Genomic DNA, 22,775 nt, shown 5'->3' on the forward strand with positions numbered 1-22,775 from the left:
ATCATCTTCAGCTTCTAAGTGCAAGACTCTTTCACTTTTCTCAAATATACATTTCTGTAAGAAATGCTGTACCACCAAATACTTGTACGAAATTAAGAAGTTACATAAAGATTGATTACAATGCATGTCTTTTCTTCCACAATTTTTTTCGTTTAATTAAGAGTAGACAATAGAAGAAAATTTAGAGAAAATACTAGAAATCATCTTTCCATTTTTTAAAAATTGTCCTGAAAAAGTAAAGGGCATGAAATTTCACTGAAGCTAATTAAAAATAGTGGCAAACAGAAAAAGTCCTATGTCAATGATCAGCTACAACTAGATAGATCCTATGTGTGTCATAATTCAAACCAACAAACTGTATTTAAAAAGTGATAATATTTATGAAATGATCATAAACTTTACATTGGTTGTTTGGTAATATTAATAAAATATTGCTACCTTAGAACATGATAATGATATATACAGGGGTGATGTTAATAAAAAGAGAGAAAGTAAGGCCTTATCTTTTAGTAGTACATTCTAAAAGATTTACAGATGTTATGATGATGTCTAGGAGGACCTTCAAAAATAACATAGGAAGAAAAAAAGGGGTAGATAGATAAAATAAGATTTGCCATGACTTGGTAACTGTTATAGCTGGGTAAGGTTACATGAAGGGTTCAATATATTATTACACCTCCTATAAAAAGAGACTGAAATACTCTATTATAAGAACTTTTATAGGCACTGGCCAGTTGGTTGGTGGATAGAAAATCAGCCCAGTGTGCAGATGTCCCAGGTTCAATCCCCAGTCAGGGCACACATGAGAAGCAACCATCTGTTTTTCTTCCCCTCCTTCTCTACTTCCCCTCTCACAGCTAGTGCACTGATTGGTTCAAGTGTTGACCTGGGTGCTGAGGATAGCTCAGATGGTCCAAATGTCGGTGCCAGACTGGGGAACATGCGGGATACCCCCATCTCTCACATTAGAAAAAAAACACAAACCTTTTATAAAATAGAATAAAAATTATAAACAGCAAATGACATCATAAAAGTAGTGTAGAACAGTATGAGCCTTAACTCCTTAACACAAACTATTGTCTCTACAAGCCTTAAAGTAAAACGACTTGTGTACTCAGAATATATAAAGATATCCCTCATGGTAAGAATACTTAAGAGATTTTCTAAACTTCTCAATCATGTATGAATGAGAATATATTCAGAGACTGGCCTCAAATCCCAAATTAATACTAACAAAGTACACACAGAGGAGCTCACAAGAACTCAGAGTTGCATCTAAAAAGCAAGGAAGTCTAACCAGACCTCATTTCAGGTTAATCATCTCTATGCCTTCAAATGGACTACCATTTATTTATAAGAGAAACATAGAGAACAAGAAAGACACTAAAACCAGGCCCTGGCTGGTTGGCTCAGCAGTAGAGTGTCAGCCCGGCATGTGGAAGTCCTGGGTTCGATTCCTGGTCAGAGCACACAGGAGAAGCACCCATCTGCTTCTCCACCCTTCCCCCTCTTCTTTCTGTCTCTCTCTTCCCCTTCCGCAGCCAAGGCTCCATGGGAGCAAAGTTGGCCCCGGCGCTGAGGACAGCTCCATGGCCTTCGCCTCAGGCACTAGAATGGCTCCAGCTGCAATGGTGCAATGCCCCAGATGGGCAGAGCATCGCCCCGGGGTGGACATGCTGGGTGGATCCCGGTTGGGCGCATGCGGGAGTCTGTCTGACTGCCTCCCCCCACTTCTAACTTCAGAAAAATACAAAAAAAAAAAAGGAGAGATACTAAAACCATTATTAGTTTTTTGAATACTGCCAAGGCTATTTATGAAGCAAAGTTTCCAAGAATCTTTAGAATGTCACTAAAAGTATTAACAGTACTAAAATTAACAAACAGCTCATATTAAGCCCCTGTATTTGGTAACTATTATAGAAACAAAAAAGACAAGCACAATACTTACTGGAGGCCGGCCAGGACGTCCCCGTTTTCTTTTTCCTTTGACCTCTGTTTCTTCAAGTTCACTGCCAGCATCAGAATGAGCAGTAGTTTCATTAGTTGAATCCCTAGAAAATGTGATATGTTATCTTAGTGACACATTAATTCATAAATACAATGCAGTTCTGTTACACTGCTTTCCATACCTTCTGTTATTTGGATGATAAGAAGTGGTTTATATTTCTACTTTAGCAAATACTCCCTATCTAATATCACATAACACTGAGTGAAATGAAGCACCCAAACAGAAAAATAAAGAGGAGGAAATGACTGCTACTATGCAAAATATAAATGTAAAATACAAGTGAAAAAGAAAAATTCTATAATATGAAAATACAAAGAATAGGGAAGAATTTTACTCATTTTCTAAATTCATAAAATTGGTATTCTGGTAAATGTTAAACAACTGGCTCTTCAAAAAATAAACTAGCCTGACCAGGCGGTGGCGCAGTGGATAGAGCGTCGGACTGGGATGCAGAGGACCCAGGTTTGAAACACCGAGGTCACCAGCTTGAGTGCGGGCTCATCTGGTTTGAGGAAAAGCCCACCAGCTTGAACCCAAGGTCGCTGGCTCCAGCAGGGGTTTACTCAGTCTGCTGAAGGCCCGCAGTCAAAGCACATATGAGAAAGCAATCAATGAACAACTAAGGTGTTGCAATGCGCAATGAAAAACTAATGATTGATGCTTCTCATCTCTCTCCATTCCTGTCTATCGCTCTCTCTGATTCACTCTCTGTCTCTGTAAAAAATAAATAAATAAATAAAAATTTAAAATAAATAAATAAATAAACTGTTGATATTAGAAATATTACTAATATAAAGATACACTGCCTACAATTTACAAACAATAATACATAATATTCATCATGTTAAATTCCATATAGCTTATTGAGTTGCATAAAATAATTTTGCCAAACTCTTGTACTCATAGATAACTTAAGGTTGCAGGTGGTGAACAAATAAGAGTTTTGACATGACAGAGGGATGACACCTTTGTTCACTTGAATGAATAGAATGGAAGTGAAATGACAAAGACATTTGTTGGAACTTAAATCATTGTTCAATGGTGTAAACAACTCCTTTGTTGAAATGAGACAATAATTCTAAAATACTGAAAGACTATTTCAATTATTTGTGCTATTATGTATCAGGTAATAGTATAGACCAGTACAAATTTAATCTGCATTAACAATTTCTCCATCATCTTATTGAGTCTATAGATAGTTGACAACAATAAACTGAGCCCTGATTTACAATTATTTGCTGATTTTTTTATTTAAATTTATTGTGTTTACATAGATTCAAGTGTGCCACCAAATACATCCTCCCGCACCCCCGAATTCCCCTCAACATCCTTCTTGCCCCCTCCCCCTAACACCCTCCCCGCTTTCCTCCAGGATTTGCTCTTCTGCTCTCTATAACACTGTTATGTGTATATAATTTCACCAAGCTCTTTCCCTTCTCTGATCTCATCCTCTCATCCCCTTTCATTTTTATTTCTTGCCTGCCTTATGTCACTTAACATAATAGTTTCCAGGGCCATCCACGTTGTTGCAAAAGGTAGTATTTCCTTCTTGTTAATGGCCCCATAGTATTCCATGTGTATATATGGTACAGCTTTTTAATCCACTCGTCCACTGAAGGACACTTGGGCTGTGTCCAGATCTTCATTATTGTAAACAATGCTGCCAAAAACATGGGGGTGCATTTCTTCTTTTGAATCAGTGATTTGGTGTTCTTAGTATATATTCCTAAAAGTGGGATGGCTGGGTGAAAAGGCAATTCCATTTTTAATTTTTTGAGGAATCTCCATACCATTTTCCACAGTGGTTGCACCAGTCTGCATTCCCACCAGCAGTGCAGGAAGATTCCCTTTACTCCACATCCTCACCAGCACTTACTATGTTTTGTTTTGTTAATGTGTCATTCTGACTGGTGTGAGGTGATATCTCATTGTGGTTTTAATTTGCATTTCTCTAATGATTAGTGATGCTGAACATTTTTTCTTTTGCCTATTGGCCATTTGAATGTCCTTTTTGAAGTGTCTTTTCATTTCTTTTGCCCATTTTTGATTCGATTATGTTCCATGATTTCTCTTATCAATTTATAATTTTCTGAGTACAAGTCTTTAACCTCCTTGGTTAAGTTTACAGATAGGTACTTTCTTTGTTGTTGTTGCAGTACTGAAGGGGATTGTTTTCTTAATTTCTCTTTCAAACAGTTCATTGTTGGTGTATAAAAATGCCACTGGTTTTTGAATATTAATTTTATATCCTGCCACCTTGCTGAATTTATTTATTAGGTCCAGTAGTTTTTTTACTGAAACTTTAGGGTTTTCTATGTACAATATCATATCATCAGCAAATAATGATAGTTTTACTTCTTCTTTTTCAATTTGGATGCATTTCTAAATCTTAAATCCACATTCCTCCTTACTAGATTCCCCACCCTACCCCTTGTTCTGCTTACAACAGGACCGTTAACATTTCTTACATTATTGGTTTGGTTGTAATGAATTTCTTGAGGTTTCTTTTTTTTTGTACGGGAAGCTTTTTATTTCTCCATTTTAAACGATAGCCTTGCTGGATAAAAAAGTCTTGGTTGTAGGATCTTGTTCTGCATTAATTTGAGTATTTCTTGCCATTCCCTTCTCGCCTCAAGTGTTTTTGTTGAGAAGTCGAATGTCATCCTTTTGGGGTCTTCTTTGTAGGTGATTGACTGCTTTTCTCTTGCAGCTTTTAGTATTCTTCCTTTATTTCTTAGCTTTGGTTTTTTAATTATGATGTGTCTTCGTGTAGGTTTATTTGGGTTCCTTTTTAATGGGATTCTCTGTGCTTCTTGAACTTGTGTGACTTTTTCCTGCATCAGTTTCAGGACATTTTCAGCTATGATTTCTTCAATCAGGTTCTCTATCGTTCTTTCTCTTCTCCTTCAGGAACCCGTATGATGCAGATGTTGTTTCTCTTCCTATTGTAACAGAGCTCTCTTAGAGTTTTCTCAGACATTTTGATCCTCTTTTTCTTTTGCTGTTCTGCTTCCTTGCTTTTGCTTATCTTGTCCTCTAAATCACTGATTCGATCCTCTTTTTCATTCCGCTTGCTTTTCATTCCTTGTAGTTTAGTCTTCATTTCTGATATTGTGTTTATCACTTCTGTCTGATTCTTTTTTATGATTCCAATGTCCTTTTTGATGCCAGATATCTCATTATTTAGGTGCTCATGTTGTCTATCTATGGTTGCTCTAAGATCCTTGAGCATCCTCACAATCATTATTCTAAACTCTGCATCCGGCATCTTAGTTATTTCCATTTCATTCAATTCTTTTTCTGGGGATTCCTCTAGTTGATTCATTTGAATTGCACTTCCCTGTCTTCCCATTTTGTCTCTATATAGACTGCTCTCAAATATGTTGTTTGTGTAGCTGAGTATAGGGTTGGTGTTGTCTGACTCCAGCTTTCAATTGTGTAATTTCTAAACCTTCCTGGGATGGCTTCAGCTGTTTGTAATCTGCTGTGGGCTACTTGTCTACTGCTACTGCTATTTTTGCTGTTTGTGATGTTTTCTATGCCTTAGCTGGGTCAGGTGTGAGGAGCCTTTCCTTAAGATACCACTGTAACTATGGTTGTTAGGTCTTGAGCTGATGCTCTGTACTTGGCCGCTGGATGTACCGACCCTGGAACTCACAGGCCAGAAACTGGAGAAGACCAGTGGGAGTCCCGCTTTTGACTGGCCCTCAGCAACCTTCTTAGAGCTACAGGCGATCCAGAATCATCTTCTCCTCATCCGACACCCGATTCTCCAAGTTGGCCATCTTGGGCTGCTCTCTTATTTGCTGATTTTTATAATCTAAGTATTCCCACCAAAGCCAATTTCAAACTATCAAAGCAATATCAACTGAATTGTGAAGTAATGAACAGTAGTGGCACACCACTAAAAACAAAAAAGTAGTATTTTCACTTATACAGATAGAACAGGTGTAAATAAAAACCTAGAGAGCAGAAAGTAATATTTAAAATAATTACAAAGTGATGAATTTTAAGTATTATTGCTTCTATTTTTAATACTATTTACTTAATTTTTTTTTATTCATTTTTAGAGAGGAGAGAGAGAGGGAGAGAGAGAAACAGAGAGAGAAGAGGGGAGGAGCTGGAAGCATCAACTCCCATATGTGCCTTGACCAGGCAAGCCCAGGGTTTCAAACCGATGACCTCAGCATTTCCAGGTCGACACTTTATCCACTGCGCCACCACAGGGCAGGCCCTATTTACTTAATTTTAAGTTTGTCTGATTTAACTTTTTATAACAGCTATGGTATATTTAATTGGGGTCACACAATTCCTAGAAATTTAATATTCAGCTCTCCAGGTATCAGTACAAGCTGGGTAATAATCATGGGAAGAATGTGAGAATTACTATACTGAGGACAATTCAGGAAGATTTGTTAGCTGATAGCACAGGAGGAAGATTAATATGATTCTAATTAAAACAGGGTAGTGGTCCTACTAAAAAGTTACAGATATAGGAACAAACACTTCTTCACTAAATTCTACATAACTAACTATATAGATATTATCAATAGACCTGACCATTTGTAACTCAATATTTTCAACTGTCTGTGTAACATGCTTCTTTGAATGCTATTCAAGTTCCAAATACCACATGTATTGATAGAATTAAGTCCAATACTGACTTATTTCTAGCTCTCTGCTCATAGCAATATCACTAATTAACCAATTTATTAAGTTAAGGCATACATGTGCTTTAAATTGTTATGAAATTTATTACTCTCACACCACTACCCTGTCTTAATTAGAATCATATTAATCTTCCTCCTGAGCTATCAGCTAACAAATCTTCCTGAATTGTCCTCAGTATAGTAATTCTCTCATTCTTCCCATGATTATTACCCATAATCACCATCCCTGAATTAATTTTATCTCCCTCCTTCTACTAATTCCCTTATTCAAGACATTCTATACACTGCTTCCAATAATATTTTTATATCGTTACCTTCCTTCTAGCAATTCTCCAAAGGTAATATAGTACCTAAAACTAAAAATAATACTGATTTAATTTAGGAGTCAACAAACACTTCCTTAAAGAACTATACTGTAAATACTTTAGGCCTGGGGGTCTTAAGATCTCTATCTCTACTACTCATCTCTGGCACTATAATAAAGAACAAATATATGGTGACGGAGGATGACCTGACTTTGGGTGATGGTCACACAATGCAATCAACAGTTCCCATGCTATAGAGATGTACCTATATACTCTTGTTGATCAATGTCACACCATTAAATTTAATTTCTAACTGAAAAAAAAACTCCATCTCTACTACTCAACTCTGGCACTACAGCACGAATGCAGCCAGAGAAAATCTATATAAATAAAAATGTAAATGTTCGTTTGTTCAAAATCTTAAATCTCTGAAAGTTCTTCACCTATTGCTTTAAAATTTTGGCACACCGTTGCATTCGAATATGCGCTCTTTTTTATATACCTACTATTATGTAAATATAGATGTCACACCTGTGACAGGTAAAAACATGTTTTTTTAAAAAACAGTGCCATCTGTTGGACGTAAGAGCAACACACGCTACACTGAATATTTTACAATTCCATTTCAATGTTTCCGATTTACGATCCATTTATGTGCAATCAGACTTGAGGATGCACAGTTGCAAGTACAGCGATCGTATTCTGCATCTTCAGATCTGCTTCGTTCTCAACAGAATGAACGCGACACGCTGAGAGTGGCTGAAAGACGTCAACAAGAAACAGCAGATCAGCATCAAACATGACTGTGCTCAGCAATCATGCAATTACAATTGCCTTGCATTCCGATACAACCCAGCTGATAATTACAGTTAGAGCCGGCATGTTCTCATTGGCACTATGACTGAAGTGTGTCCTTATTGCAAGGCTCTGAAATTTAATGAAAAAACAAAAGGAATGTGTTGCGCCGCCGGAAAAATTAAACTGCCTCAACCTGGAGAACCACCAGAGCCATTAAAAACTTTGCTTCCTCGATATACTGCCGAATCAAAGCATTTCCTATCTAACATCAGGAAATAGAACTCATGCTTCCAAATGACGTCGTTCGGCGCAGAAATCCTAACAGCTCAATTCATGCCAACTTTCAAATTTAAAGGACAAATTTATCATAAATCCAGCTCCCTGCTTCCATTCCCAGATGGTCAATATAAATTCCTACGAATGTATTTCATTGCTGATGGCAATGATAAATTGAATGCATGCTGCGGAATTTCTACTGGCATAAAAAGGTCCACCGTTTCCCAACAGCAAGAGCTTCTTCACGAAAAAAACAATATAGTGCGTTTGTTCAAAACAGCAATTGACATGATGCCATCGGATACACACAAGATTGTTATCCATGCTGACAAAACAGCTGCTGAAGAACATGTGTGAAGATTCAATGCTCCAACTATAGACGAAGTGGCAATCTTTATAGTCGGAGATCAATTCCAACCTAGAGATATTGTTCTTCATCGGAGAAACAATCAACTATTATTCATACCAATTAATGATTCGAGAGAATGAAGACAATCACAGTTTGAAATGCTGTCAATTGTTTCACCAATACATCATAGATATGTATGCAAAAATCGAAACAACGTTTGATATTCATCTGTTTGAATCAGACCAAGCTTCACTCTGAAGAATACGTTCATTTGCGAGATGCAGTTGTAAATGACGGTAATACAACTAATGTTGGAAGACTAACAATTTTGCCATCTTCATATACAGGCAGTCCACATCATATGCATGAGTATGCTCAAGATACAACTGTGTATGTTCGTCACTACAGGAGTCCAGACCTATTCATTACATTCACGTGCAATCCAGCTTGGGACGATATACAACAGCTCTTACTTCCTGGCCAATTGCTGGTGGATAGGCATGACATCACAGCATGTGTTTTCAGACAGAAGTTGAAATCGCTGATGGATTTCATGGTAAAACAAAGTGTTTGGGTCTGTGCGTTGTAAAAAAATTAATGAGCAACGTCATAGAAGCAACAATCTTGACAGGACCTTTCAAAGGTGAAGATTCTCATTCCTCGCATTCCTATGATTCCAATAGATATGTCATTTCAATTTAAGAGATTGCAGTTCCCAATCTGATTGGTGTTTGCAATCACCATCAACAAAGCTCAGGGCCAATCTTTAGAATTGTGCGCTTTAGATCTACACTCGGATTGCTTCTCACATGGACAATTATATGTTGCATGTTCTAGACTCGGCAAACCAGACAATCTCTATATCTGCACAGACAATGGAACAACAAAAAATACTGTATACTCACAAGCATTGTGAAATTAAACAGAAACATGCACTTTCTCTTTTCTTTCTTTTCCATTTAACCAGACTGAGCCACAGCAATGCGTGGCCAGGTACAGCTAGTAAATAAATATGAATGGATGTGGCTATTGTCCAATAGTACTTAAAAACAGGCATCTGAGTCACTAGCAGTAGTTTATCAATCCTTAATCTAGATCTTACTAGTTTATACTTCAGAACAATAAATCATACTGCTTTTTTCTCCTTATTATAGTTCAGAATGTTTATCATATACCATGTGACAGTTTATATAAAACATGCACAGAAACATTGTAAAAAAATTATTTTCCCAATATTACAGAAGAGGAAATGAAAGATATGAAAACCTGATAATCTTGTCCATAGTGACACACCTAGTAAGTTACAGAATCCACTTCTATATCAAGATAAACTTGAATTCTCTATCTCCATGTCAGGATGCTAGAATGTAAATACTATATTTTGTATTTCTCATTCTGTAAACAAAATCCACTGGTGCTTTTACAGCTTATAGAAACCATCTGCTTCTTCTCCCTATACTCCCCTCTCTCTCTTCTCCTCCCACAGCCATGGCTCGACTGGAGCACGTTAACCCTGGAAGATGAAGATGGCTCCATGAAGCCTATGCCTCTGGCACTAAAAATAGCCTGGTTGCAAGCATAGGTCCCAGATGGAGGTTGCTGGGAGAATCCTGGTCAGGGTGCATACATGAGTCTGTCTCTCTGTCTCTCCTTCTCTCACTTAAATTTAAAAACCAACCAACAAACAAACAAACACCCTGAATAATTAGAAATGTTCCACACAGTATATAGGATTGCTGAAAGGTACTCCATAATATGAATAAAATTTATTTTACTATTTCCCTATCAATGAGCACTTAGATTGTGTCTAGTTCAGTACTATTACAAACAGAGCTGAAACAAGTGTCCTTGTACATTATCTCTTATTACATATCAACAAATACCTCTACAGAACAAAGTAGACTGCTGGGTTTCAAAAGGTATGCAAATTCAAACTTTGATCAACTGTTCTACACATACCTGTAATAGCCAGTTCTCACATTTATAAGACTACTGGACAAGGGAAGAATTGATCAAATCTTATAAAAATGAACGTTTTATCCCTAAATCTCCCAATTCTGTCTAACTCTCTCCATTTCCACTTTAATCACTTTAGTTCAGGTTGTCATCATCGTTGGTCTGGATACTGCCACATCTTCCTCCTAATACTTCTTCTTGCTTCTATTGTTGCCTCTTCCAATTTAAATACTATACTGCACTAAGAGTGATTTTCTAAGTATATGTCTTATTAGGTTTCACCTATGCTAAAAAACCATATATATAGTTGCTTCCTACTACTCCTAAAAATAAAAACTCAAATTCTAAATATGATCTAGCAGGTTCTTATATGATTTACCCACTCTCTATTCCCAACCCTGGAAAAATAAAAAAAAGAAAACATCTTTCAGTCCCACAAACATACCATAATTCCTCCTTCCTCAAGGTCTTTACACATGCCATTCCTTCAGTCTGGTATTAATATACTGACCCCTTCTTCCACCAAACACTCTCTCTACTTTAGACAAAGGTGAACTAACTCATTTTAGAGTAAACTAAAGGCATGTGTGAAAATTCTCATAAAATCCTCTAATTTACCTTCTTAGCATGAAAGGCAGTTTGGAACAATATATCTGTAATTATAACAAGGACTAAGTCTATTTTATACGCACTTTCTCCCTAAAATCTTGCATATTTCCTGGCATAACAGTATGTAGTGAAATATATACAGTAATTGATAATACTTGACAATGCTTACCAGTAAATAACACTGTGATGACAAATTTACTCATAATTACAATATCTAAATAAGGCAAGAAATAATGAGGTCACTCACTAGTGACCTTTCTAGTGTCTACAGTACAAAAATCATTATTAAATTGAACATTAAAAATCGCTGAATCAAAACATTTGTTTGCTTTCCAATTCTTAGTGATTTAATTCTAATAATTATCATTACAAATGATGAAACAAATTTATAAATACTAAGACATGTTTCTTTCCCTTACAATGCAGATACAGTATTGATGGATATATAGATTAAGCAAGATAATATATGCTGTTAATTCAACTGGTAATATTTTCAGAAAATTGTGTGCCTCAATAAATGCTTCTTAGGTTTCAACTTGACTAAAAGTGCCATATCCAGCTGACAGACTGAAAACAAAGTTTACCTACCTCACAGATCACCAGTATCCAATCCTACAGTTCTATTACAGGTTTATATTTTTAAAGAAAAAAAATTCAGTTACTCACAAAAAAACAGGATGTTAAATACTATCATGTCAATATAACCTCTCTTTAAATACAAAACCTACTTAAATACAACCTCTGTTTCATATTTAATCAAAGAAATATTTATTAAAGGCCTGCCTAATACCCAGATATCTGCTAGGAGATGACCATATATAAACAAGGTGCTCAGTTTAGGCAAAAACAATAAGAAAGGATTATAAAAACACTATGTTTAAAAAAAAGCAAAGGCATTCAAGAACCACAGAAGGGAACCTACCCAAACTTTGAGGGGTTAAAAGAGCTTTGCTGGAGACATGATATATCAGCAAAGACCTAGGATGAGTGAGTCCACCAGGTAAAGGCATAGAGGCACACAGGCACTGCAGGCAGGGTTAAGATAAATATTAAGTACAAGGAAAAGAAAAAAAAATACTGTGTGGACACCTCCAAACTCAGTATTATGTGCAAGTTAAGGACTAATAAAGAGGCTTGAAGTAAATAACGAGAAAAAACTTAATTGTACCTCCTGTAATTTGGGGAAATGGAGGACAAATATTGATGGTTTCTCAAGCAGGTAATGTAGTTTGGACAGCTTTTTTTGTCTTAGAGCTTTGGAGGAAAAATAGAAAGCTAAGAGACCAATGGGAAGCCAATTATTAGTCTCTTGGAAAAGAGGTATATAAATAACTGGAATTGGGATGGTGAACATACAATATAATTTACAGATGATATATGATAAAACTGTACATCTGAAATCTATAATTTTATCAACAAATGTCACCCCAATAAATTCAGTTAAAAATAAAAATTTAAAAATTATCTTCTAACTTCAAAATGGAAAATAAGCTGGGATAATAAAAATATATAAATAATTGTGCAAACTGCTGATCCTTTTCATTATATCTAAACTATTACCATGCCTGGCATGTGGTGACGCAGTGGATAGTGTCAACCTGAAATACTGAGGTCACTGGTTCGAAACCCTGGGCTTGCCCGGTAAAGACACATATGACAAGCAAAAAGGAGGCAATGAACAACTACAGTGAAACAAGTATGAGTTGATACTTCTTGCCCTACCTCCCCCTGTAAAGTCAATAAAATCTTTAAACTGTTATCATATAGACATAGTATGTGGATATCTTGATGAAACCTATACAAGAAAAATTATGTCATTATATTGATCACATTTCCCAGAAAATTAAAAAATTAGACCCAATTCTAGATTGATCCTACAACTCCAACAAATTTAATGAGATGTCACCAGAAATGCCAAATAGTATGTCCTTCATATTCTGGCAACCAGAATGGCTCAACAATCTCAATTTCAGGGAACACAAGGGGGAGGTAGGAGGTATATTAGAGAAACAGTGTGACACAGAATATAGGTCTACAAACATTTTCTGTAAATGGCCAAAATATAAATGGTTTACACATCCAAACTATTCTCTATCACGACTTGTACCACAAGAGCAATCATAAATAATCTATAAAAAAAAATGAAGGTTGCTCTGATCCACTTAACATTTTATTAGTAAAAACAGACAGCATGCCAGAATTGGCCCATGGATCCTAGCTTGCTGACCCCGATATAACATAGTAACATCTTTTTTGTTCAATACCATAGAACATACTGACATTACAATACCAATGGCCATGGATGGATATGGTAATTTATAGGTTAAGAGTTCTTTGAATTCAAACATATTGCCTGACAACCAGAGAACATATTGGTTATATCTCATTAAAGAGAGCAATTTGATATAGAAAAATACTATGCACATTTTTAAAAAATAAGAAAACTACAATACTTACTGTAACACTGGTAACTCTGAAGTAATCATTGCTGAAGAGGTCTTTTCACACTGGAGCAAAAGAAGCAAGTGCTGTACAACTCAAAACTTTAAAAACAACCTCCAAGGCAATCCTGTTAATAAAAAGAAAAGTATTTTTCCAGTTTTATTGAGGTATAATTGTAAAATAAAACTGTAAGATATTTAAAGAGTACAATGTGATTATTTGATACATATATACATCGCGAAGGGCTTTCGTGAGTTAATTAACACAACCATCACCTCATATATTTACCTTTTGTCTTTGTGTGTTTGAGAAAACTTTAAGTTCTACTCTCTTGGCAAATATCAATTATACAATTAAGTGTTATCAACTATGGATCCTCAGACTTTATTCATCTACAACTAAGAGTTCATATATTTGCATCAACCTCTCCCTTCTTCCATCACCCCACAGTCCCTAGCAATTATTTTTCTACTAGATTTCTAAGAGTTCAACACTCCCTTCCCCCAAGACTCCACATACCATATGATAATTGACTTTCTCTGTGGCTTGTTTTATTTAGCATAATGTCCTCTAGGTTCATCTGTCATCAAATGACAGTACTGAATGAAAGCCCTGGCTGGTTAGCTCAGTTGGTTAGAGCACTGTCCTGATACACCAAGGTTGTGTATTCCAGCCAGGTCAGGATACATATCAGTGTTTTTCCCCTCTCTCTCTCTGCCTTCCCTCTTTCTCAAAATCAAAAACAAAACAAAACAAAAAAAAACCCAGAATGTTATTCACTGTATATTTGTGCACATACACGCTAGCAGGGGTCGGGAACCTATGGCTCGCGAACCAGATGTGGCTCTTTTGATGGCTGCATCTGGCTCACAGACAAATCTTTAATAAAAAAAGTAATAATAATGTTAAAAATATAAAACATTCTCGCCCTGGCTGGTTGGCTCAGTGGTAGAGCGTCGGCCTGGCGTGCAGGAGTCCCGGGTTGGATTCCCGGCCAGAGCACACAGGAGAAGCACCCATCTGCTTCTCCACCCCTTCCCCTCTCCTTCTTCTCTCTCTCTTCCCCTCCCGCAGCCAAGGCTCCATTAGAGCAAAGTTGGCTTGGGCACTGAGGAAGGCTCTGTGGTCTCTGCCTCAGGCACTAGAATGGCTCTGGTTGCAGCAGAGCAACGCTCCACATGGGCAGAGCATCACCCCCTGGTGGGCACGCTGGGTGGATCCCAGTGGGGCGCATGCGGAGTCTGACAGCCTCCCCGTTTCTAGCTTTGGAAAAATAAAAAAATTAAATTTAATTTAATTTAATTAAAAATATATATATATATAGCATTCTCATGTATTACAATCCATTCATTTCCTACCACTCATGTTCATGGTTGCGGGTGGCTGGAGCCAATCACAGCTGTCCTCCAGGACAACACCAAATTTTTATTGGATAATGCGTACAGTACACGGGTCGTTGTATGGCTCTCACAAAATTACATTTTTAAATATGTGGCGTTCATGGCTCTCAACCAAAAAGGTTACCGACCCCTGCACTAGCGCATGTGTATGAAGACATGCTTGCTCGCTCACACACACATTATCTTTACTCATTCATCTATTGACAGACACCTGGTTTATTTCCACTCCTTGGCAGTTTCTGAATAATGCTGGTATAAACATGAGAGTTCAGATATCTCTTTAGGATAATGATTTTGTTTCCTCTGAAAATATACCCAGATATGAGATTGTTAAATAATATATATTTTTTTACTTATTTGAGAAACCTCCATAGTGTTTTCCATAGAAACTACCTGTTTACGTCGCTAGCAACAGTGTAAGGGGTTCCTTTCCTCCACATCCTCAGAGCATGTATCTCTTGTGTTTTTATAATGGATATCTCAACAGGGTGTGAGGTGTTATTGTTATTGATTTGCATTTCCCTGATGATTAGTGATATTAAGTACCTTTTCATGTACCCAATGCTCATTTGTATATCTTTTGTGGAAAAATGTCTACTTAGGTCATTTGAAAGGAAAAATTACACTGCTCACAAAAATTAGGGAATCAGGGAACATGCAAATACTCCAGTACTTTCAGCCTTTTGTATACTGCATTTTCACCAATAAAATAAAAGTTGATTTTGCATCTCATTTGCATAATCAAACAACTTTCTCTGACTTGTCATTTGCTTTTCTGATGTTCCTGTTTAATAAAAAAAAAAAATCAAATGCTTCTTTTTTTTTTTTTTTTTTTTTTTGTATTTTTCCGAAGCTGGAAACGGGGAGAGACAGTCAGACAGACTCCCGCATGCGCCCGACTGGGATCCACCCGGCACGCCCACCAGGGGCGAAGCTCTGCCCACCAGGGGGTGATGCTCTGCCCTCCGGGGCTTCGCTCTGTTAGCGACCAGAGCCACTCCAGCGCCTGGGGCAGAGGCCAAGGAGCCATCCCCAGGGCCCGGGCTTTCTTTGCTCCCTGCGGGAGGGGAAGAGAGAGACATAGAGGAAGGAGAGGGGGAGGGGTGGATAAGCAGATGGGCGCTTCTCCTGTGTGCCCTGGTCGGGAATCGAAACCGGGACTTCTGCACGCCAGGCCGATGCTCTACCACTGAGCCAACCGGCCAGGGCCAAATGCTTCTTTTTTTATCACTTCATATTCATTTTGAAATAACCCCTAATGTTTGTGAGTAGTATATTATGAAATTAATATCCCAACTATACAGAATACAATAAATGAATACTACCGGCAATCATACTCTTTGAAATTAACCTAAATGAACTAAAAACTTATGTCTACATCAAGATCTGTATGGCCTGACCAGGCAGTGGCGCAGTCGATAGAGCGTCAGACTGGGATGTGGAGGACCCAAGTTCGAGACCCCGAGCTCACCAGCTTGAGCGCAGGCTCATCTGCTTTGAGCAAAAAGCTCACCAGCTTGGACCCAAGGTCGCTGGCTTGAGCAAGGGGCTACTCGGTCTGCTGTAGCCCCACAGTCAAGGCACATATGAGAAAGCAATCAATGAACAACTAAAGTGCTGATGATTGATGTTTCTCATCTCTCTCCATTCCTGTCTGTCTGTCCCTATCTATCTCTATCTTGCTCTCTGGCAAAAAAAAAAGAAAAAAAAATATCTGTATGAAAATGTTTACAACAGCTATATTCAAAATTGCCAGGTCGCAAAAGCAACCAAGTTGTCCTTCAGGAGGTAAATGAATAGATAAACTTAGGTGACTGCAGGCAATGGAATATTACTTGGCACTAAAAAGAAATGAGATACCAAGCCATAAGATATGGAAGAAGCTAAAAATGCTTATTACTAAGTAAAAGAAGCCAATCTGAAACGCTAAATATTGCATAATTCCAACGGCATGGCATTCTGGAAAAGGCCCAACTATGAAAACAGCAAAAGGAGAAGGTCTTGTCAAGGTCTCAGGAGAAAGATAAATAGGTAAGCACAGAGGATTTTTAAGGCAGTTAAACTATTTTGTATGATATTACAATGGTGCATACAGATATATGACATATATCTATTAAAACCCATATAACATAAAATATCAAGAATAAACCCTATGTAAACTATGGCCTTTGTGTGATAATACATTTCAGTGTAAGTTCATTAACTGTAACAGCTATACCAAACTGGTGTGGGATGTTGACAGTGGAGAAGGCTGTACGTATGTGGGAACAAGGGGTATTGGGGTAAGAAGGTCCCTTCTACATTTGGTCAATTCTGCTGTGAAACTAAGACTGCTTTTAAAAATACAGTATATTAAAAAAAAAGTAGCAAAGCAAGCAGGACAAAACAGAGCATCTAAGATAAGCCATGGTACAATATCAAATGGAATAACATATGACTGGAATTCCAGAAAAAGAGAGAAAGTACAGTATAAATATGTGATGACATAACACAGAAGACCTTTTCAAAAATAATTTTCCCTGGCTGTTTAGCTTAATGGACACAATGTCTACCCAGTGTATGGACGTCCCAGGTTCTATTCCTGGCCAGAGTACACAAGAGAAGCAATCACCTGCTTCTTCTTTCCTCCTCTCCTGCAGCAGTGGCTCCAGTGGTTTGCGCATTGGGCCCGGGGGCTAAGGATAGCTCAGGTGATCCAAGCATGTCAGCCTCAGGTGCTAAAAACACCTTGGTTGAGCCTGACCTGTGGTGGCGCAGTGGATAAAGCATTGACCTGGAACACTGAGGTCACCGGTTCAAAACCCTGGGCTTGCCTGGTTAAGGCATATATGGGAGTTGATGCTTCCTGCTCCTCCCCCCCTTTCTCTCTCTTTCTTTCTCTCTTTCTCGCTCTCATTCTAACTCACTCTCCTCTCTAAAATGAATAAATAAATAAAAATTAAAAAAAAATACGTTGGTTGATATGAGCACTGGCCCCAGCAGGGGGTTGCCAGGTGGATCCCGGCTGGGGCACATGCTGTTTCACTACTGCCCCCTCCTTTCACTTAAAATAATAATAATAATAATAATTTAAAGTATTAAAAAACATGAGCCCTGGCCAATAGCACAGTGTATAAAGTGTTGTTCTGGACCTTCAGGGTCACTGGCTCCAACCTGAGGGCACCAGTTTAAGCTCTGGTCAGGGCACATATGAGAAGCAATCAATGGCACAACTGAAGTGGAACCATGAACGGATGCTTTTCTCTCTCTCACCCTCCCTTCCTATCTCTAAAACAAAACAAACAAAACCACAAATGAAAAGATAGAGTATTCACAAGTAGAATAAATACTCTAAAATATAAATATTGTTAAAAGCCAAAGTCAAAGAGAAAATTCAAAAGGAAGCTAAAGAGCCTGACCTGTGGTAGCGCAGTGGATAAAGCGTCAACCTGGAAATGCTCAGGTTGCCAGTTCAAAACCCTGGGCTTGCCTGGTCAAGGCACATATGGGAGTTGATGCTTCCTGCTCCTACCCCCCTCTCCCCTCTCTATAATAAATAAATTAGCCCTGGCCGGTTGGCTCAGCGGTAGAGCGTCGGCCTGGCGTGCGGGGAACCCGGGTTCGATTCCCGGCCAGGGCACATAGGAGAAGCGCCCATTTGCTTCTCCACCCCCACCCCCTCCTTCCTCTCTGTCTCTCTCTTCCTCTCCCGCAGCCAAGGCTCCATTGGAGCAAGGATGGCCCGGGCGCTGGGGATGGCTCCTTGGCCTCTGCCCCAGGCGCTAGAGTGGCTCTGGTTGCAACAGAGTGACACCCCGGAGGGGCAGAGCATCGCCCCCTGGTGGGCAGAGCGTCGCCCCTGGTGGGCGTGCCAGGTGGATCCCGGTCGGGCGCATGCGGGAGTCTGTCTGACTGTCTCTCCCCGTTTCCAGCTTCAGAAAATTAAAAAATAATAATAATAATAATAATAAAATAAATAAATAAATCTTTTTAAAAAAAGGAAGCTAAAGAAATATAATTCCTCATATACCAAATTATAGGCTTTTCATTGGAATCTATGTAAGCTAAAAGACATGGAATAACAGCCTTAAAATGCCAAGAGGAAACAAATTGACCCAAGTTATATATCTAATGATAACAATTTTTCCAAACTGAAAGACAGGAGTGAAGTCATGAAAAATAGAGTAGTAGGCAATTCCAAAAATAAATCCCTCAGTGAAGCAACTCTTAGGTTAGCCAAACAAGACAAAATCACCGTTTATGGATATCTGTAATCTAATAAAAACATAAGAAAGGAGCCCTTAACAACAAAAACAAACAAACAAAAAGAGTCTACTAATTTTTTAAGAAAGCACTATAGACATTTTGCTTACTTGTCTACCACCTCCTCTACCCTAGCTCAATGGTGGCCATAGGGATAGCAATCCAAGTTCCTGGCACAGCTTGTTGGTACCAAAAAGAAAAACATGGACCATATTCTTAAAATTGCAGCTGTGTGTTTTGAAGAGCTTCCCAGATGTCATCTTTCAAAAGATTTTAAATCCATACACTATAAGTAGCTACCAGCAACAAGAGACAGAGGATGAGACAAATAGTAGACCACATAAAAAGCCTTGAAATAAAGAGGCTGAGGAGGAAGATATTCTGGGGAATAAAAGTTTTAAAGCAGTGGTTCTCAACCTGTGGGTCGCAACCCCCGCCGGGGTCGTGACCCACAGGTTGAGAACCGCTGTTTAAAGTGATATCAGTTATACCAGGAAATCCAGAGGGCTACAGGCAAGCCCACAGATGGATACATACTTAGAGAAGAACTGAAGAGCATAGGCTTGCAACTCTAGCTGATCATTAGGCTCTGTGCAATCCACAAGGTGAAGACTAAGACTGTGTAGCTAACCTCTGATGAAATACCTCTGCTACATGACAATATGCATACGAGATTATATATTTTTTGTTTTAACTACTGTTGGCTTGGAAACTAAGATCACTGGTGATTATGTTACCATACATGACAAGGATTACAGTGTTTACAAAAATAGTTTGGAAAAGTCACTAAACAGAGGACTGCATTCCTCAAGAGGTAACAACAATAAATCCTGGGAAGGAGGAAAGAATCGGTGTCCAAAACAATCACATTATAATATTCAAAGTGTCCAGTTTTTAACAACAATAAAAAAAATCACAAGACATACAAAGAAACAATAAAGTATGGCCCATTAACAGGAAAAAAAGACGTTAATAGAAATCACCTCTGAGTAAACCCAGACATAAAATTTAGGCTTGGAGGATAGAGAGACTTCCAGAATAGAGCGAGAGGGACAGACAGAATACGTGTCTTTAATAATGGCAGAAAATTGCCCAACTTTCATGAAATATATGTATATACACAGTCAGGATAAAAAAAAACTCCAAGAAGAATAAACTCAAAAGAGTGTTTCATAGATACAGACTATAATCAAACCATAAAAACAAAAAACAATGGGAGAATCTTTAAAGAAAAAAGAAATGACTTGTCACATATAAGTAATCCCCAGTAAGACACCCAGTATCTCATTAAAACCAGGAAAGCCAGAAGTAAAGTCAACAGGATGACATATCTAAAGTGATGAAAGAAAACTGTCAAGTGAGAATTCTATATCTAGCAATCTATCACTCAAAAATGGTGGAGAAACTAGACATTCCTAGAAAAACAAAAACTGAGGAAGATTGTGGTTAGAACTGCCCTGCCCTGCCCTACCATAATATTGTAAAGATAGTCCTTCACCCAGAAGTGAAAGACAATAGAAAGTAACTTGAAAGCTATATGAAGAAAAAAGAACACTGTAAAAAGCGACTACAGAGATAAATATATAAGCCAATATTATCCCATTTTTGGTTTCCTATGTTTGTTACTATATTGTTTCCTAAAGGATTTAAAAGACAAATACATAAAACAACAATTATATACCTACATTAATGAACACAAATATCAATATATAAAGATGTAATTTAAAACCAAAACATAAGGGAGGGGGGTAAAGATAGAAGCAGAATTTTATAACTTATTAAAACTAAATTATCGATTTAAATAAGATTGGTATAAATCTAGGATATTAACTGTCAGCACCAACGTAATTACTAAGAAAATCATTTTAAAATATGGTCAGCTCTTTGTACCTGCAGATTGTGCAACCTTGGATTCATACAACTGTGGGTAGAAAACATTATTTGCGATCTGCAGTTGGGACTCCACAGCAAATCCTAAAACCGATCCCTTGTGATACTGAGACATTACTCTGTACAGAACAAAAAAAATGGTATGCTACAGATAAACCAACCACAAAGAAGATAGTGTTGGAGAAATTGAACAAAGATAATACAGAACATATAGAAGACAAATAGTTCAATGGCAAAAATCCTTCCTCATCAGTAAACACCTTAAATGTAAATGTATTACACTCCTCTGTTAAGATATAGCTTTGCAAAATAAATATTTTTAAAAGATCCAATTATGACCCTGGCCAGTTGGCTCAGTGGTTGAGCATTAGCCTGGTGTGTAGATATCACAGCACACAGGAAAAGTGACCATCTGCTTCTCCACCCCTTCACCTCTGTTCTCCCCCTCCTTTTCCTCCCTCCTTCTTTTTCCCACTCTCTCTTCCCTTCCTGCATTCATGGCTCAATTGCTTTGAACGCACTGCTCTGGGCACTGAGGATGCTCAGTGGAGCCTATGCCTCAGGTGCTAAAAATAGCTTGGTTGTAAGCATGGCCCCAGATGAGGTGAGCATCAGCTCCAGATGGACGTTGTCAGGTGAATACCAGTTGGGGCACATGTGGGAGTGTCTATCTCCTCTCACTTGTAAAAGGAAAAAAAAATACAAAGATCCAATTATATGCTATTAACAAGAGATTCTTCATTTTAGAATTAAATATACAAATAGGCTAAAAGAATATGTAAAAAGATATTTTATGCAAATTATGAAAAGAGAGCTGAAGGGCCTATGCTATTATCAGACAAAATATATTTTAAGTCAAAACTTATAAGAGACGAAGAGGAATATATTGGGTAAAAACGGTCAGTTCATCAGGAATTTATAACAATCATAAAGATAAATACACCAAACAAGAGTCCCAAAATATATAAAATGAACACTGATAGAACTGAAAGGAGAAATAGACAGTGCTATAATAAAAGTTGGTAATTTTAATATACAACTTTCAGTAAAACACAGAAGATACAGACAGAAAATCAATAAGGAAAAAGAGGACTTGAACAACAATATAAACCACCTATATATAACAGACATGTTTAGAACATTCCACCCAACAATAGAATACACATTCTTCTTAAGTACACATACTACATTCTCCAGCATGTTAGGCTAAAAATTAGTCTCAATAAATTTTAAAAGACTGAAATCACAGAAACTGTCTTCTTTGAACACAGAAATCAGTAACAAAAGAAATTGCGAAAGAAATTAGAAAACTTTGAGATGAATGAAAACAAGAACACTACGTGTATACCAAAAATTTTAAGATGTAGCAAAAGCAGTGTTCACAGGGAAATAAAGCTATAAACACCTACATTTTCAAAAACGACAGGTTTTATTTTCTTGTAACAGAGACAGAGAGCGAGAGAGAGAGACAGACAGACAGGATGGGAAAAAAATGAGAAGCATCAATTCTCCGTGGCGGTACCATAGTTGTTCATTGATTGCTTTCTCATGTGTGCCTTGATTGGGGGGGGGGGACCACAGCAGAGCGAGTGACCCCTTGCTCAAGCCAGCGACCTTGGGCTTCACACCAGCAACCTTTGGGCTCAAGCCAGTGACCATCGGGTCATGACCATGATCCCCCGTTCAAACCAGCGACCCCATGCTCAAGCTGATGAGCCCGCACTCAAGCCGGATGAAACCACGTTCAAACCAGATGAGCCCGCTTTCAAGTCAGCGACCTCAGGGTTTCAAACCTGGGTCCTCTGCATCCCAATCTGATGCTTGATCCAC

The 22,775-nt window shown here is 37.9% G+C and overlaps 1 protein-coding gene across 2 annotated transcripts in view; it reads right to left on the reverse strand.

The window, feature by feature from the left end:
- The window catches only part of STAG1 (STAG1 cohesin complex component), a 468,912-nt gene that overhangs the window by 318,508 nt on the left and 127,629 nt on the right, over window positions 1–22,775 (reverse strand). For both annotated transcript variants that reach the window (XM_066244489.1, XM_066244487.1), the window contains exons 2-3: window positions 13,429–13,540; window positions 1,949–2,051 (exon numbers count right to left, since the gene is read on the reverse strand). In XM_066244489.1, the coding sequence (XP_066100586.1) occupies window positions 1,949–2,051; window positions 13,429–13,457 (132 nt within the window). In that variant the 5' untranslated portion in view covers window positions 13,458–13,540. The remainder of the gene's footprint in view (window positions 1–1,948; window positions 2,052–13,428; window positions 13,541–22,775) is intronic.

This window comes from Saccopteryx bilineata, chromosome 10 (assembly GCF_036850765.1).
Source record: "Saccopteryx bilineata isolate mSacBil1 chromosome 10, mSacBil1_pri_phased_curated, whole genome shotgun sequence".
In the NCBI taxonomy this organism is placed as follows: domain Eukaryota; kingdom Metazoa; phylum Chordata; class Mammalia; order Chiroptera; family Emballonuridae; genus Saccopteryx; species Saccopteryx bilineata.